The sequence below is a fragment of the Sinohyriopsis cumingii genome, chromosome 17, assembly GCF_028554795.1.
Source record: "Sinohyriopsis cumingii isolate HCF-2022 chromosome 17, ASM2855479v2, whole genome shotgun sequence".
Classification (NCBI taxonomy): Eukaryota; Metazoa; Mollusca; class Bivalvia; order Unionida; family Unionidae; genus Sinohyriopsis; species Sinohyriopsis cumingii.
The window spans coordinates 92542789-92562682 of NC_142977.1; the positions used below are offsets into that span (position 1 = coordinate 92542789).

The following is a 19894-nucleotide window of genomic DNA, read 5'->3' on the forward strand; positions in this document are numbered from 1 at the left end:
AAAAATCTTGGTAACTGGGTCATATCCTTCTGGGTCAGCATCATGACAAATCTTGATAACTGGGTCATATCCTTCTGGGTAAGCGTCATGACAAATTTTAATAACTGGGTCATATCCTTCTGGGTCAGCATCATGACAAATCTTGTTAACTGGGTCATATACTTGCAGGTCAGCATCATGACAAATCTTGGTAACTGGGTCATATCCCTCTGGGTCAGCATCACAACAAATCTTGGTAACTGGATCATATCCTTCTAAGTAAGCATCATGACAAATCTTGGTAACTGGGTCATATCCTTCTGGGTAAGCGTCATGACAAATTTTGATAACTGGGTCATATCCTTCTGGGTCAGCATCATGAAAAATCTTGGTAACTGGGTCATATCCTTCTGGGTCAGCATCATGACAAATCTTGATAACTGGGTCATATCCTTCTGGGTAAGCGTCATGACAAATTTTAATAACTGGGTCATATCCTTCTGGGTCAGCATCATGACAAATCTTGTTAACTGGGTTATATACTTGCAGGTCAGCATCATGACAAATCTTGGTAACTGGGTCATATCCCTCTGGGTCAGCATCACAACAAATCTTGGTAACTGGATCATATCCTTCTAAGTAAGCATCATGACAAATCTTGGTAACTGGGTCATATCCTTCTAGGTAAGCATCATGACAAATCTTGGTAACTGGGTCATATCCTTCTAGGTAAGCATCATGACAAATCTTGGTAACTGGGTCATATCCTTCTAGGTAAGCATCATGACAAATCTTGGTAACTGGGTCATATCCTTCTAGGTAAGCATCATGACAAATCTTGGTAACTGGGTCATATCCTTCTAGGTAAGCATCATGACAAATCTTGGTAACTGGGTCATATCCTTCTAGGTAAGCATCATGACAAATCTTGGTAACTGGGTCATATCCTTCTAGGTAAGCATCATGACAAATCTTGGTAACTGGGTCATATCCTTCCAGGTAAGCATCATGACAAATCTTGGTAACTGGGTCATATACTTGCAGATCAGCATCATGACAAATCTTGGTAACTGGGTCATATCCTTCTGGGTCAGCATCATGACAAATCTTGCTAACTGGGTCATATACTTGCAGGTCAGCATCATGACAAATCTTGGTAACTTGGTCATATCCTTCTGGGTAAGCATCATGACAAATCTTGGTAACTGGGTCATATCCGTCTTGGTAAGCATCATGACAAATCTTGCTGACTGGGTCATATACTTGCAGGTCAGCATCATGACAAATCTTGGTAACTGGGTCATATCCATCTGGATCAGTATCATGAAAAATCTTGGTAACTGGATCATATCCTTCTGGGTCAGCATCATGACAAATCTTGATAACTGGATCATATCCCTCTAGGTCAGCATCATGACAAGTCTTGGTAACTGGATCATATCCTTCTGGATCAGCATCATGCAAAATCTTGGTAACCGAGTCATATCCTTCTGGGTCAGCATCACGACAAATCCTTGTAACTGGGTCATATCACTCCAGGTCAGCATCATGACAAATCTTGGTTAACTGTCATATCCTTTAAGGTCAGCATCATGACAAATCTTGGTAACTGAATCATATCCTTCTAGGTCATCATCACGACAAATCTTGTAACTGAATCATATCCCTCTAGGTCAGCATCATGACAAATCTTGGTAACTGGGTCATATCCTACTGGGTTAGTATCATGACAAATCTTGGTAACTGGGTCATATCCTTCTGGGTCAGCATCATGACAAATCTTGGTAACTGGGTCATATCCTTGCAGGTCAGCATCATGACAAATCTTGGTAACTGGGTCATATCCTTGCAGGTCAGCATCATGATAAATCTTGCTAACTGGGTCATATACTTGCAGGTCAGCATCATGACAAATCTTGGTAATTGGATCATATCTTTCTAAGAAAGCATCATGACAAATCTTGGTAACTGGGTCATATCCTTCTAGGTAAGCATCATGACAAGTCTTGGTAACTGGGTCATATCCTTCTAGGTAAGCATCATGACAAATCTTGGTAACTGAATCATATCCTTATAGGTAAGCATCATGACAAATCTTGGTAACTGGGTCATATACCTGCAGGTCAGCATCATGACAAATCTTGGTAACTGGGTCATATCCTTCTGGATAAGCATCATGACAAATCTTGGTAACTGGGTCATATCGCTCCAGGTCAGCATTGTGACAAATCTTGGTTAACTGTCATATCCTTCTAGGTCAGCATCATGACAAATCTTGGTAACTGGGTCATATCCTTGCAGGTCAGCATCATGACAAATCCTGGTAACTGGGTCATATACTTGCAAGTCAGTGTCATGACAAATCTTGGTAACTGGATCATATCCCTCTAGGTCAGCATCATGACAAATCTTGGTAACTGGGTCATATCCTTCTGGGTCAGCATCCTGACAAATCTTGGTAACTGGGTCATATCCTTCTGGGTTAGCATCATGACAAATCTTGGTAACTGGGTCATATACTTGCAGGTCAGCATCATGACAAATCTTAGTAATGGGTCAGCATCATGACAAATCTTGGTAACTGGATCATATCCCTCTAGGTCAGCATCATGACAAATCTTGGTAACTGGGTCATATCCTTCTGGGTCAGCATCATGACAAATCTTGGTAATTGGGTCATATCCTTGCAGGTCAGCATCATGACAAATCTTGGTAACTGGGTAATATCTTCTAGGTCAGCATCATGACAAATCTGGGTAACTGGGTCTTTTTGTTTTTAATGCTGTTTCATCACATTTAGTTATGGTATGGTTTGTGGGGGGAGGAGGCTGTCCATTATTTAGCAACTGTTAGCAAATTATATTCTGTATGTAAGGTATTGGGGTGAGTGAGCGATTTGGACTTTTAATGTAGCTTTGACAATTTTTCAGACATATTGCTACGATGTCTGCAGTGTGGTAGTTTATAGATGTCTAGCACTGTGGTATCATGCTGCAGACATGTAGCATAACGTTCCACCCAGTCACTTTATCAAACACCAGACCAACCAGTCCTAACACAAACCTCTTAATGTTGAGCGCCTAACCCAGCCGGCATTCAAACCCATTAGGCAGTCTTTTAAGGTAATGACACACACGCACGCACGCACGCACGCACACACACACACACACACACACACACACACACACACACATCCCTCGAGAATAGTCAGAAACACACAGATATACAAGATGTGGATTTAAGACACAGACAGAGACAGAGATGGAGAACAGATACAATTAAGAAATACTGTACTTGATACAAGATGAGAACTTATAACAAGTTTCATAAAAGAGCTTATTAAAGGATGATAGAGACAGAGATGATGATGGAGAGGTAGATATTATTTTTGAGCAGACAACATTATCAAGAAACCATGTAGCTAAACTGTAGTATAGAACTTGGACAGGTGGACAGAACGTTAGTATGTGTATTTTTAGATATAAACAGAAGTTTGCCAAATGACTTAGTCTTTGAATATTATACCACTGGTCTCCGAAGTCAGAATACAGAAACATGCTGGTCAGATGATGTCAATACACAATGAGTAAGAGATGGATGGGAACATGAAAATAAACATCTGTCAGACTGAGACAGATGGCAAATTCATTCGGAGAGATGGAGAGGTGGACTGATCATGTCATCTCCATATCTGATTGCAATTGCCAATTTTAATCAAAAAAGAAATATAGAGGACAAAGGGGGAGGGGGTTGGCAAAGTGAGAACCAAAGACATTCTGCAGCAGTTTGAATCACCAAATCACTTGTGGAAATAGTCAAGAGTTGGATGACTACTGGATACTTGTCTGCAGGCATTTGGGGAAACAAATCAATTGCAAAAGAGAAAAGACATGTTGTTTCCTATCCCCTACATCTGACTTCCCCCAAAACTGATTAGCAGATTGTCGTCATGTACAGGGCAGGGATGGTGACTCCAGGCTATGAAGTTGTGCAGTGAATGATACTTTATCTCCTTGTCTCTAGTCATCCAGGGTGAATTAGAGATGATGTAGAAGGGAATGGTTACAGTGCGGAGAATGAAGGATGGGCAGTTCTTGGATTTCCTGCCTCCATAATAATCCTCTGTCATACCAGCAAACAGCAGAGGCAGTCCAATGGGAGGTTTGCAGGGTGGGATATGCATTACCAGCCTTGACTGCACAATTGGGAAAAAATTTCCAGAGAACAACAAAGACATGGCCACTATATTTAGAGATGCTGCCAGGAATCTTTTTAAGCAGGGGAGGTGTCTCCTAAGGGGAGAATCGGGGGGGGGGGGACAATGCTGAACGGGAGCTGATGGGAGACATTATTATCATTCCGTATATGCACACCTAATTTAAGACGAGCATTTAATGACTTTAAATCACTTCTTTGACAACAAAATATAGAAAGTTTGCTGAGCTGGTAAATATTCTCCTCTGCTTCATACCAGTACACTTCTTTAAAGCTGAAAATGGGAAATGGTCAATATCCTTGTATCTGTATAGTCATCTGTTTATTCACTGTTTCTGATGTCAAGAGCATTGTCAATTCTGTTTTATGAACTGAATCCCCTCTCACAATCTGCTGTTTATAGCTGGGAGAACCACAACAATTTTGGCCAAATTAAACAAACTTGGTAACTGGTCTTCATCATATTTGAACATACTTTCCACAACAAGTTGTCCCTAGGATAGTTCTGTTGTCGGATCACATTTGTTGCAAGGCTGTATTCAGCCAAGGTTGCAGCCTCTGAAGAGTACAGGTTAACCTGTGCAACCATTTTTGTTAGCAAATGGATTATCTTGTATCCACAATGAAGAACACATAGCATTCATCCTTTTTAGTTATTTCCTTAGCCAGCTGTAGGAAATCAACCAAGTGTCTTGGAATGTTGGTTCCCTTTATTCTCTATTTCTGTGCCTCTGGCTCCACATGCTGTGGATGAGGTACTGACTACATCCATGTCATCAGTTTGTGTGCTGCCTTTAGATGGCATTGGAACATGAGAGCTTTCCTCTTGTTCTATCGTACTGGCCATAGCAGACAAACTTATCATAATGAAATCGGTTATCTTCTGTTAGACATTGATAAAACTCACTACTTGGTATGCTCTATACAATTATGCTATGGCTAATCAATGGATTAGTTTGTTATACCCCTCCTGGAGATAATTAATCTGAACCCTTGGACAGTTTCTGCAATCACTGCAGCTGATCTCAATTATACAGACACTTGTATTGAAACACAAAATCTACCATTATATATCTTGACTGAGATCACAACCAAAATGGATGACCATGACTTAATTTTTGACAAACCATTAATTTTAATTTTGACTTGCAAACTAAAAAAAAGAAACATAAACAATACAGTGCAAGAAATACAATTAATATGCATGACCTTTCCAATAACATCGAGCGCAGTCAACCTCTAGATAACAAGAACCAAATTTATGTGGACACCTTGAAAGAAGGTACAATCTACCAACCCACAAACCTCTTGCAAGAAGATGGGACTTTGTGTAAGGTTTCTACAAAGTGGACCGTGGGTCGCCTACAGTGTCTGACATACAGACAGCAGCATACATAGCTGTATACTGCCAGAGTAATGATAATGTTGGATCCATTGTTGCATTAAAAACATTGGAGACATCCTCAATACCAGGAGTGATCAATAGTGTGCATGAAAATGAGCTTCAAGACGTTCTAATACAATGTAGCCGTGTAAATCAGAGAATGCAGAAATTAGGTCTTCATAGGTAAAAAAATTCATTTAATTATGGACAAAATTTCAAACATGTATACCACCTGTAGAATAATCCTTAATAATCGGAGCATAACAAAATCCTCAACGGATGGAATGAAAACAGCACAAATATCCACTTGCTTTTGGGAGGGGAAGTGAATGATGTCTGTCAGTTCACCTGCAAAAGCTTAAAACTAGTGCCACCAATAGGTGGTAAGCTGAGTTAGTGGGCAAGAATTACTGCCCTCTGTCTATATCTTATAGACAGAAAAGATACATTTTTGTTTTTGGGAGGGCTGGATTTGGGAGATACAGTAAAACCTGTCTTGTGAGACCACTGCTATGAAAGACCACCTGTCTTGAGAGACCATGTTCTTCTTGTGCAGATTTATTGGTTATATAATGTTATGACCTGTCATGTGAGACTGCATGTCTTGAGAGACCATTATTTTTTGGCAGAAGGGATGGTCTTTCAAGACAGTTTCTACTGTAGTAGGCTTATATTCCTAACATTAATGTAATTAGGAAACATATTCAATGGATAAAATGCTATTATGGTGATCATGTGATTCAGTGATCACAAATCCAAACTGCAAGTAATTGATCTAAACAATAGACCATAAATGCTCTCCTGGGAAGTTGATATAATGCATATTCAAACATTAAACCTGTAATGATGTTCATAGTTGCCACATTATCTTTCAATGTTGACATCATTATCTTCTTTCCTAGACCACACACACATGCATGCACACACACTCACAAACAGTGAGCCTTAAATATTTCCAAGTTCAACCAGACATTTTGACAGACTTCAGAGATAGATATGAATCTACTGTTTGTAATATATATTTATTAAAAATGCTTCAACCCAACAAAGGTCTCATTAGGTGGTAGCAGCAAACTGAGTTTAACCATGATCTGCTATTGATTTCTTTTTTTAAAACAAAACATATTCAGGCACAATTCCTGATACCAATCATAATGTTGCCACATATTCTCTATGACGAATCTACACAACTAAAATTCTTCAGTCTGGAAACAATTTCTTTGTTGTTTATTTTATTTTTATTTTTTATACAGATGTCTGTTTCAATTTTCCTTCCATATCTGACTGCAGTCATCAAATAAAAAAATTAATCAACAAGATTTTCTTTCATTTGTTCATGAAGTATGTCAACACTCAGGCTGCACCAGTTTTGTTCTGATAACATTTGGTATTAGAATCTCTACTGGCACTCCAAGAATGACACAAAGTAAATATTAAATTTCAATGAAATGAATTTTTGTGAAAAGCTATACATGGTGGACAGTATCTTTGGTGGAGGAGGAACACAGGATACCATTGAGGAGAACCACCAACCCACAAAAAACAACTGGCAAGCTTCCTCACATACCTACATTGGCCAAGCTGAGACTCAAACCCAGATGTGAGATGTGATTGATCTGTCAAGACAAGTGCTTTAGGCAATCTGGACACCTGGGGCCCTTTCTATCAGACAAATCACATTCAGGTACTGTCCATACACTGAAACTAGTTTTGTCAGTAATTCAGGTACTGTCCTTTCAATGAAAATAGTTTTGTCAGTAATTCTAGTACTGTCCATTCACTGAAACTAGTTTTGTCAGTAATTCAGGTACTGTCCATTCAATGAAAATAGTTTTGTCAGTAATTCTAGTGCTGTCCATTCACTGAAAATAGTTTTGTCAGTAATTCTAGTACTGTCCATTCACTGAAACTAGTATTACAGCTGTATCAGTAATTCTAGTACTGTCCATTCACTGAAACTAGTATTGTCAGTAATTCAGGTACTGTCCATTCACTGAAACTAGTTTTGTCAGTAATTCAGGTACTGTCCATTCACTGAAACTAGTTTTGTCAGTAATTCAGATACTGTCCATTCACTGAAACTAGTTTTGTCAGTAATTCAGGTACTGTCCATTCAATGAAAATAGTTTTTCCAGTAATTCTAGTACTGTCCATTCACTGAAAATAGCATTGTCAGTAATTCTAGTACTGTCCATTCACTGAAACTAGTATTATCAGTAATTATAGTACGGTCCATTCACTGAAACTAGTATTATCAGTAATTATAGTACTGTCCATTCACTGAAACTAGTATTGTCAGTAATTCAACCCTGGCAGTAAACTATAACTGTTGTACACAGTTGACCTCAATTCATCAACTCATAAGCATTAATGCCTGCATCATTCTGAACTTTCTTGGTTGACTGTAATAAGCTGTCATAGTTGTTACTGGGTTTAACTCATGATGTTTGAGCACAAGATAGGCTATACATGGCAGTCAGTATAAATGGTGGAGGAAGAATCTGGAAAACCCAAGAAAGAACCACCAACTGACGAGAAACTACCAACCAGCTTTCTCACATACCCACACTGGCCGAGCCTGAGACTTGAACCCATGCAGATAGAGGTGAGATGGCGGTGATCCGTAATGGTAAGTGCTTTAGACCACTCAGCCACTTGACTGTAATAAGTGATCAAAGAGTCCATGTAATCAGTAGTTACCAAACTGTGTCATGTCACTAACATTTGCAAGAAAAGTGTCAAACTCAAACATAGAGCATGCATTCAAATGCGGATGGTCCATGAATCTATCATATAAGTTTGCACAAATAATCCACATACAATGAACTGCTTTGACTGGGAAGTAAATGTCATATGACAAACACACCCATTTTATCCTATAGAATTGACAGCTTCATACATGGCTGTAAGAAATTAATTGCAGAATAACCCAAGATAGAGTGTTTCTCCAAGGAAGAGAGCTTCCGCTGATGTAAAAAAATCCATCAATATGTTACTCCTTGGTAATATATGGAAAATGTCTTGGCTACGAACAGCAGCTAAGGGTTACAATATCGTCATTATTATGCTCAAACTAAGACATGGTGAGTACTATGCAATTAAGCTCTAAACAGAGACCGATACTTATAATCGTCACATCTAAGCATATACATGTATAAGCCTACAAATTAGAACAAGAGTTCCTAGAAGGAACTGATGCTCTACTGGATGAAAAGAATTTCCAGGAATTCAAGATATGGCCATGCATTCCTTCTAACTGTCCAGTGCTGACACCATCTCTGATATTCTTCAGCAATAACAAGATTTTCAAATTAGCTGCAGTGGTAGATGTCAGTTTGGAACCATTTTTATTCAGAACAAAGAGATATTATTATAAGTCTTTTGGTAAAAACTCCATGTAATGATGATTATCCATTCAGCGTAAGTAGTGGCAACAAGATTTTTAACACAGTCTTCATGGCAGCCATATTGGATGTATCACTGGCACCACTGTTATTTAGCAACAACAAGGTATCAAAAGAAGTCTACTGGTGAAACACCAATGTTGATATATCCATCCATTTGGGAAGAGTGACTTTCCATTTCACACTAGATTTCAAGATGGTCATATACTGGACATTGGAAAAGCACTATTTTAATTTAGGATTCACAAAACAGTATGGTAAGTCTTTTTGTGAAAACCTCATGCTGATGCAAGCATTCATGCAGAGTAATGACAGCAAGATTTTCAACCTGGCCACTGTGACAGCCATATTATGCATCAGATTGGCACCATTTTGTTTAGGCTAGCAAAAATCATACAAAATCTTCTGGTGCAAATCCCAAGTCAACATGACTTTCTATTCATGAGGAGTAGTTATGAGATTTTCAAAATGGCCACAGCAGCAGCCATATTGGGCCTGCCATATTCATTTAGGATAAATTGACATCATAAGAAGTCTTCCACTGAAATCCTCATTTCAATATGACCTTCAGTTGGGGAAGAGTAGTGACAAGAATATTTTCAAGATATCTGCTGTTGCAGTCATATTGAACATCAGATCAGCACCATTTTCAATTAGGAACAACTAGACATGTTGATATGACCATCGAGCTGGAAGGAGTAGTGATAACAAGATTTCCAAGATAACCACAGTATGGTGGCCCTATTGGACAGGCACCATTTTCATTTAAGACCAAATGGATATCATATGAAGTCTTTTTGTGCAAATACCACATCACTATGACTTTCTGTTCAGGTGGAGTTATGATAACTTTTCAAGATGGCAACTGTGATGGCCATATTGGATATCACATCAGCACCAGTTTGATTTAGGACCAGCTAGACATCATACAAAGTCTTTTAGTGAAGCCCCATGTTGATATGACCATCCATGTAGGAGGAGTAGTGATAAGATTTTAAAGACTGCCAGCATTATACACAGATATCTCCCTGCCCATTTGGACCAGGCTGAAATTTATAAAATAGAAGCTGTTCATGACCGCACTTTCACAGTACATATAATTACTCTACAATATTAGAGGAGTTAACCTGTGCAGTCAGCATGGATTACTTGGTCTGACTTACCCTCTGGAACCATGTCCTTGAGTCAAAACTTAGAAATCATTGAGATCCCAACCTTGTGAAGCTACAGTGGCTCTATAGTTACAGCATTGGAATCATGACCAGATCATTGCAGGTTCAGATCTCATCTTTTAATCAGCCTAGATCCTCATTAATAAGTGCGGTTCAAACTCACAACTGAATTCTTGAGGGAACTTGATGATACAAGTATACATACCAAATCTGATCAAAATCTGACAAGAAATATGATCACTAGAATGTTCAAAAGCTCATCTGATCATCTCATAAATTATGTGCAGATGATGAAATTAATCAAGTTCATCCTAGTTCTTAATCTAAGCCTACATACAAAATGATACACACTAAATATGACCCAACTCTGATAAAAAAATATGGCTTATTGTGTTCTCAAATTCAGCCAATCAAATGCGAGTTCAACTCATAATCAAACTCCCTAAAAATCTTGATGATACTTGCTTATAACAAACCTAATCAATATTGATCAAACCTGTGACTATCAGAGCTTAAAACTGATACCTCATTAAAAAAAGTGATTCACAAAAAAACATGGTGAATAAGAACTGTGCTTTGAGAAATACATTATATCCACCTGAAATGAGTTGTTGGTATATCAATGGGTTATACACCAATCACCTATGGCCCCAACCAGCCCAATACCCCAGGACAGTAAGGATTACCATAAGTAAAGGAAGTATATGAGAATTTGTTGTTCAACTACACTTGCTCATCTCTGAGGTCTGTCATTTGATAGAGCAAGTGTAGACTGGTTCAGTTTCTCAAGGCTTTGCTTATTAGCAAAACTTCTGCAATGGGGAACCTGAAACACCACAGTAAACACATACCATCTGCAGGGTTACATATGAGTTAATTTCACCTGGTTTTAATTAAATTTAAATTAAAAAATTAAATTTGAACTCACCTTTACAACCTTCACAGCTTAGGGCATTGTAATGATACCCTGAAGCCCTGTCTCCACAAATTCTACACAACTCCTCTTCAATGCTTTTTCCAACTACTCCAGACCCTTTCTTTTTCTTTGCATCACTCCCTGTGCTGGAGGTTATGGCCCGATCCGCTAATGAGCCCATACGCATATCAGGAGAGAAATGCATTTCTGTAGCTACGTGCATTGGGTCTGTATCCATGGGCATGAGAGGCCCAGGGGGACTACCAATCACCATGCTACAGTCTAGGTACGAGCCCACATGATGAGGATAATAGGATGAGCCATCAGTCTCGTTAAAAACTGAAAAGAATACAAAATTTTAACGAATAAAAGCTCCATATTTATTCACATACATTGCAAATACAACTGCTAAAAATGCCAACCAAAATCTGATATTGCATAATTCTGTTTGACCAGGGTCAACATGGCATGCTTAAAACAGTCAGCAAAAGAATCAATGCAGATCAAGCTCTTCCAGACAAGGATCTACATGATTTATTTAAAATAATATGAAACAAGCTGTATAGCCTATAGGTCAAGATATTATAATACCAGAACAATGTCCACATGCTTTGCATCAAATGGTAAGCATAATAAATACATGGCCACAACCTGCCTGAACTAAGCAACTGAAAAGAGCAAAAAGTAATAAGTTTTGTAAAATTCAACAACCAATTTATTTCCCTAGAATAAAAGTGAAAGTTTAAAAAGATATTACAGTATTGTGAATTAAATCCCCTATAGAGAAAAAAGTCATATTACAAGTAAAAAAAAATATATACAGTATTCTGAATGAATTTCTGTGGTGTTCCGATTGAATTCTGATTTTGAATGTGCTGATGTACCAATAACCTGAAACAGTAATGTGCTAACAGTCTTGATGTATTCTAATGATATAATCCAAAACATCCTTGAGTGAATTCACAATAGTAACAAAATAGTTATTTAGTCTGTACTTTGTAATTCCAATCAATAATTGAAATAAATTATTTCAGATTAAATGAAACACAAATTGATTTCCACAATGACTGGTGCTAAGATGAGAGATGAATAATTTTGAAGTAAACAACATTTATATAAAAACTAAGACACAAAAACAAAGCCAGGTTGAAGGTCACTTTTCCATCAAATTCATTAACTACCTGCTTCGAGAACATTATAAATTTTAAAAATAACTCTACATCTGTCAATATCTTTATCTCCAACTAATAATGATCTTAATATATAATCTAATACCATAGACAAATATCAGCTATGTAATATGTTGTGTACAAATTAACAAAACATTTAGTCACATAGGCCCAACTCCTACCTTCAATAACATACAAAGCGTAGTATTATGGACAAAAGCCAGCACACAGTGCAAATTAAATATACCTAACACCTCCTCTCATAAAAAAGATTTATACAATATAGCTTTCTTTACATATTAATCAAACATACATATGATAATATAATAATTAAAATTACACTGGAGGATGTCTTATGAATGTCAAAAGATATACACAAAATGAAACAACATAGTAATTCTATATATGTGAATGTGAATCTGCAGTAACATATATTTTACCTTGATGTGCTTTATGTCAATATTGTATTCCTGCAACATCAAACACAACCCTAACAATATGATTTTTTTTGTTTTTCATTTATTAATGAAAGTTATGAGGTTGCAATCATTGAATATACTAATCAGAGAAGGAAAAGAATTAATATACATTTGAAGTGTTGCAAAGCAAATATCAAAACCAAATAATTTCTCTGGTGCTTGTTTACATTTTTTTAAAAAAAACAGCACCCCGGATGATCTATACCATTTTTGTCTTCCTGAATTAATACTCCACCAACACCAACATCACTTGCATCAACATACATTTTAAATTATTGACTGAATTTGGAGCTGAAAACACTGGTGCACTCTTAAGTATGGCTTGTCAGACCAATGAAACTTGGTTTTCTTATTCATCAAATCAGTCAGAGGTTCAACAATTATGGATAAAACTAGTGGAGAAAATTTATGATAATATCCAGCCATGCCCAAGAAATTGCATCAGTTGCTTTTTACTCATAGGACCTGCAAATTCATAGAAAGCCTTGACCTTAATTTCAAAAGGCTTAACTTGACCAATGTCCAACAATATGTCCTAAAAACGGTACACAAGCACAGCGAAACTCACTTTTGGATAAATTAACATTTGCATTATAGAGTCAATCAAAGAATTTCAAAATGGTTTCCAAGTGATCTTTCCAGTTGATAATGTGGATGATGATGTCATTGATGTATGCTGCAAAGTTATATAGACCAGATCTTATAATGTTCATTAAATGCTGGAAAGTCAAAGGGGAATTTTTCAAATGGCATCACTTTATATTGCTGTTGTTGTTGTTGTAGGGATTAATGCCATTTTTCAGCACAAGATAGGCTATTCATGGTGGTCAGTTTCAATGGTGGAGGAAGAACCCAGGAAAACCCTGGAAAGAACCACCGACCCATCAGAAGCTACTGGCATGCTTCCTCACATACCCACGTTGGCCGAACCTGAGACTTGAACCCATGCAGACAAAGGTAATGATCTGTAATGGTGAGTGCTTTAGACTACTCTGTCACTCTGGGCCCTTCACTTTATATTGATAAAGTCCATCTGGAGTTACAAATGCCAAAATTTCTAATGCTCTTTCTATGAACAGAAGTTGCCAGAATTCTTTCAAAAAGATCAAACTTGGTGATTTTGGGGGCATTTTGTAAATGCAGTCGTCAATTCTGAATACTGGAAATGAATGTGTTGGAGATGCAGGACACATGGAAATCAAGGAATACTGAGTCCATCAGCTGCTTCAGCAGCATTTTCAGAAGTTTCAACATTTTGTTCATCAAGGTAGGTCTTGATGTCACTATGGATGCAACTCTTGAACTCTTCAGCTAATGTCTGAGGTTATCATAGTCTTCTTCAACCGTCATGACTAAGCACCACCTATCAAATCTTATTCCCTTGCAAATTTGACATGGCTATGCCCAACAGAAAAGGTTGCTGGATAATTCATGATCATTGGTAATTTCCCTTGCTCAAAGCATAAATGTCTTAAGAGTTTGAAATATTTGGCAATATCACACTGTCACACGATCAACATTTAGTCGCTGATGAAGGCAGTGTGATAGTACCAAAAATTTTGAACTCTTATGACATTATGCTCTGTGCAAGTGAAATTACTAATGATCATGGGTCTGCCCAGTTTCTTTTCTACAGTTTCTAAATGTCTGTCAATGTGCCTATGGTACCAACTCATAACCCATCAAGATACATTCTTTACACAAATCATAATTAGCACCTAGTTGTGCTCACTCTCTCTCCCTCCTCTTTTTCTCTCTGAAGCTGAAGCCTTCTTAACTCCATTTCCATATGCTTTTTAATTTAAATTTTAATTTCATTTCAGAGCCAGACGAAGACTTACTAATCAAACCCATAGTACTTTCATCCCCCCAAATTATTTTCCACAGAATATTGGACAAAAAAGAAAGAAGCCATTGCCTCAGAATATCGTACTGTCTGGAAAGCTAAGTAATTCATCCTTTATCAGGTACTCTAAATGTTCCTGGGTTACGAGATTTGAAAAAACGTTCTCTATGTTTGATGACACAGTGAAAGATTGTTGGTTTCACAAAAGATTTATTAAATATTTAAAACTAAAATACCAGGGACGAAAAAATTTCAGAAACAAAGTTAATTAAAATTGAAAAAGCAAACTGAAGTTTTCTGAATCAGCTTGATCAAATGTTTCCCCTAGATAATTGCCCCCAATTTTCTGTTACAATTGCTGAATTGGTCTTAAGCTAAGCAACAGAAAAGAGTGAAAACCATGCATTTATTTTGTAAAATTCAACAAATAATTTATTTTCCTGGAATATAGAGTGAAAATCTGAGAAGAACATACATCTAAATACTACCCTCAATTATGGACAAAGGTCAGTTACAAATTAAATATACAAAACAAGATTCAAACAAATTATTATAAGCCATGCACCACCCACCCTGGTCTAGGATTATTAAGATACTTCTCTCTACATGTATTTATTTCTGTGTCTTGATGTGCATCAATGAGTGCAAAGCTTTTCCTAAAGATATCCCTGTAATTTTGACACAAATGCCATAAGGATTAATATTTACAAGGTTTACAACAACATCACAGCTTCAGAGAAGGAGTAAACAAATGCTGACAAGCTGCAAGGCAAGACAATCTGCACTTTATACTGCAGCAGTAATTACCAGTATGAATTAATCTAATCTCCAGCCAGCAAAGAGGCTGCAGTTGATTGTTTACACATCTTACATTATATTATAGATCACCCAATTTCAAAACAAAAGTACCTCAAGGGGACATATGCTCTACTGTCCATAAGGAATTCCAAGGAATTCAAAATAAGACCATTTCTTCTTTTTAAATGCTGAGTATTAAAACCATCTTCGATATTCTTGAGCTACAAGATTTTCAAAATTACCCACGAGGTGGCCATTGAGGTAAGAAAGGCAAATTTTCATTTAGGACAAACTAGACACAAACAAAAGACTTTGTGTGACAATGCCATGCCAATATTACCTAAGATTTAGTGACAAGATTTTCAATTTGTTCATTGTGACAGCCATATTTGATGTATGCAGGGTACTATCTTCATTTATGACAAGTTAAATATCATAACAAATAAGTGATTTATTCTTCTGGAGATGTGACAATATTTTGTAACTGGATACCATGATGATTATATTGGCTGTCATGCCAGCTTCATTTTCATTCAGTAACAACTAGACACCACAGGATATCTTCTAGTGAACACCCTATGTCAGTTGATAATTCTGAACTGACATCATCAATGGCATTCAACAAATCAAAAACCACTTACTGACTTACTTGAGTACGTGATTGACTGTTTTTATCCTTTTAGAACTTTGTCTTTGATAGTGAAGAAAATCATTCTAGCCAGCTATTTTTGTTTTAAAAGTAAACATTTATAACCAATAACAAGCTGAAATTTATTCCCAAGATTTTCCCAAATTCATTTTTAGAAATTCTATGATCATAAAAATAAACTCTTAAGGCAAGATGAAGGATAAGACCTGCATAAACCAGATGTTTTCACCTAACAGATATGGGTGTCAAGCCTGTTGTAGCCTTTATGTAAAATTTATCAATAGGACTTTCGATTTAGGAGGAGTAGCAGCAAGAAGAGTTTCATGATGGCTGCCATGGTAGCTGCATTTGAGGTCAGAGTGGCACCGATCTCATTCAGGTTCAACTAGATATCATAATTGGATCTTCACATGAAAAACCCATGTTGAAATGACTTTCAACTTAACAGAACGTGCAATAATAAGACTTTCAAGATGGCTGCGATGGTGGCCATACCTGATTTCTGATTGGAACATTTATTAAGACTAATTAAAGATCATAATGATTCTTTAGGTGGTGCTCTACAGTTTCGTATTTAGCATAGGGTTAGAATTTTAAAGAAAAAGAATTTCCCCCGCTTTCCTCACTGGTTATACTGGCTATTTAAAAAGGACCTTGCATATCTTAGGCATAATTCAAAGAACCTTTAATTCCCATTATTTTGGTATATGATTGATGGGTGTAAAATGGTTTATAGAGTATACAGCTTGGCCTTACTCCAGATGTGCACCTTTCAAAAAAGTGCTAACTCCACTTGGTCATTTTCACTTCCTGAACTTCAGTTGTAAATTGTATAAAAAAGAGCCAATAACGTTTTCTTAACATTTTATACATTTGGTAATTCATTCATTGCACTTTCAGAAGCTGGTATTGTCTACTCTGGCAAATTTCATTTTCCCTATTTTAATAGCTGCTATGGATAGTGTACTTTAGACTAATTCAGGCTGATTTTTTAGCACAAGGGAGAAGTCATTTTAGTTAGCAGTGTGCTTAGATCATGCACTATTTCCAAAAGTACAATATCCAAAGAAATATCATCCACATTACATTAATGTTGAGGGGCCCCTAGTGGCCGAGTGGTCTAAAGTGCTCTCCATTATGGATCACTGCCATCTCACCTCTGCCTGCGTGTGCTAGAGTCTCGAATGCAGCCAATGTCGGTATGTGAGAAAGCTTGCCAGTAGATACTCGTGGGTCAGTGGTTCTTTCCAGGGTTTTCCCGGGTTCTTCCTCCACCATTAATACTGGCCGCCATGTATAGCCTATCGTGTGCTGAAAAATGGCGTTAAACACTACAACAACAATAACAACATTAATGTAGCATAGAGGTATGCTAACATTCTCTCCATTGTGCATGTTTTAAATGCAAACAACTTCACCTTACATAAGTCACTCTCTCAAAAGTAGATAATAACTGGTGATCTTTCATTCAGGAGTAGCAACAAGATTTTCAAGATGGCTGCTGTGGTGGCCATATTGGATGTCAGATCATCACCATTTTCATTTGAGATCAACTAGATATATAAGATATATAAGAAGTCTCTTTGATGAAAACTCAATGTTGGTATAAATGTCCATTCAGGTTGATTAACAATAACTAGATTTTCAAGATGGCCACTGTAGTGGTTATATTGGAGATCTGTGCAGTCTGATTTGTATTTAGGATCAATGAAATGTCATAAAAGCTAATGAAAACCCCATGCTGATATATTTTCAGTTCAGGAGTAGTTGAGATAACAAGATGGTCACTGTGGTGGCCATAGTGGATGTATAAGGAGCACCATTTTTATTTAGGATAAACTAGAGCTATCAATGAATGTGTGAACACAGTTTCATGGCAATACTCCCAGCAGTTTATGAGGAGTAATGCTAATATACTTTTGCCAATGGACAGATGAATGACGGACAACAGTGACCATCCCATAAGTTGTATGACCAGTAACAAGGACAACCAATCAAATTTAGCATTATCATTGATATAAGTATTGTTTATCGATGCTTACCTGCAAATTTCTTTTTAAAATAAGTACTTTAATGAAGATATAATTGGCAGAGTATTTTATTTCTATTTCAAACCGAAATCATTGTAGCCAGAACTGAAATACAACTGCCTCACCATAGTGTTGTCATTGTTGTAGAGTTTAACGCCATTTCTCAGCACAGCTCGGGCCCCCCCCACCATAGTGCCTTGAAACACTGAGCCAGATATAAAATCTAGCAGGAACAATGAACAGACATACAAAGGGTAATGTTTCATGTCCTTACTAAATATGTGGATAAAAAGCTTAGTGCTCTATTAGTTTCTGCCCTAAATTAGTTTTGCTAAAATTTACTTTATGACTGTAAAATTTAAAAACTAACAAGATTGTCACAAAGTCCCTAAAAATTCCACACCCATCCATTTGTTCAGGTATTAATGATACAACCAATGAGAAACTGTTTACCAATATTTTAAAATTTTATGTATTTTACTAGGGGACTGAACCAAAATAAAAAGTCGGTTAAAACAAAAGGTATGATGGTACACCACACAACTGGTGCAGCTGTGGTAGCTTAGTTGGCAGAGCACCTGATCTCATAATCCAAGGATTATAGGTTTACTGTAACCCAACCAGGCCAGACCAGGTCAGCTGCCTTGGTGAATCCTTGCAAAAGACACATGTAACTTCCTTTTCCTCAGGGTGTAATATAGCCAGAAATATATTAAAAGTGCTATAAAAACCAACATCCACACAAACACTATACAAATGCTGTGCAACATTCAATGCAACCATACCATGGTTATATGGGGTAGTCTCTTATTACAAGTCTGAATGTGGGTATTTACCAAATGAATGAATCCCAGCTTAAAAACTGTGAACTATAAGGTTACCTATAGAATATACGCTACACAGAACTTATATCAGGTCAAAAATGCAATGCCTAAAGCAGATTATGCCTTATTAAATATTCAGTTGCTAACTACACAAGTCATGAGGAAAAAGTTAATGTAATAAGATTTGTACAAGAAACTGTATTGAAAATGTTCAGTTGTATAAAGGTATATGCTGAATTCAAACACCCTTCCTAATTAATCCCTCAAAGTAAATAAACTAGCACTTAACAGCTTGTGCAAGATTATGGACATGACTCCAGTCTCAGTGATTTCAACACGATTTCAACATAAACTAGGAACTTCATTCAGTGATAACAATTCATATCAACAGAGTTCCAATTATTTAATTTTAACAGTATCCCAAAATATTTTGCAGAGCCATGGTGGAGTGGTTTATGCACTAAGCTTGTGACTGAAAGGAGTGTGGGTTTGATTCCCACCATCAACTCAGCCCACATTTGGTTACTTTCCTGTGCCCTTGTGCTGGCACTTTATTCTACTTGCCTCAGCATGATATAACCTGTAAAGTGTTGTGATTTTGTAAAACGTAACCCCACCAGACCCAACCCCACCCCAATTTTTTTTTTAAACATACATAAAAGAAGCACTCCAGAAACCACAAAAATGGTCCATTATGGATATGTGTCTTTAACAAAGATGTGGAAAACTGAAATGAAATGATCAATTTTGTTCTTAGTGAACAAATGTAATTTATCTAGAGGGGATCACTGAGGCAGAATTCACTGAACATGGAAGTTAGAGGGCTCTTGATAAGAATTTCACAAATTCAGTATTTTACTCCCAATTTTGTGTGTGTGTGATTAGGATTTTTAACGTAGCTTTAACAATTTTTCAGTCATATTGCTACAATGTCTGCAGTGTGGCAGTTTATAGTGATGTCTAGCACTGGGGCATCATGCTGCAAACATGTAGTATGATGTCCCACCCAGTCACATTATCCTGACACCA

At 37.0% G+C, this 19894-nt stretch overlaps 1 protein-coding gene across 1 annotated transcript in view; it reads right to left on the reverse strand.

Annotated features, from left to right (window-relative positions):
• The window catches only part of LOC149779429 (ecdysone receptor-like), a 110967-nt gene that overhangs the window by 66585 nt on the left and 24488 nt on the right, over positions 1-19894 (reverse strand). Inside the window, exon 2 of the mRNA XM_089940090.1 lies at positions 11083-11409. Coding sequence (XP_089796216.1) covers positions 11083-11344 — 262 coding nt within the window. The 5' untranslated portion in view covers positions 11345-11409. The remainder of the gene's footprint in view (positions 1-11082; positions 11410-19894) is intronic.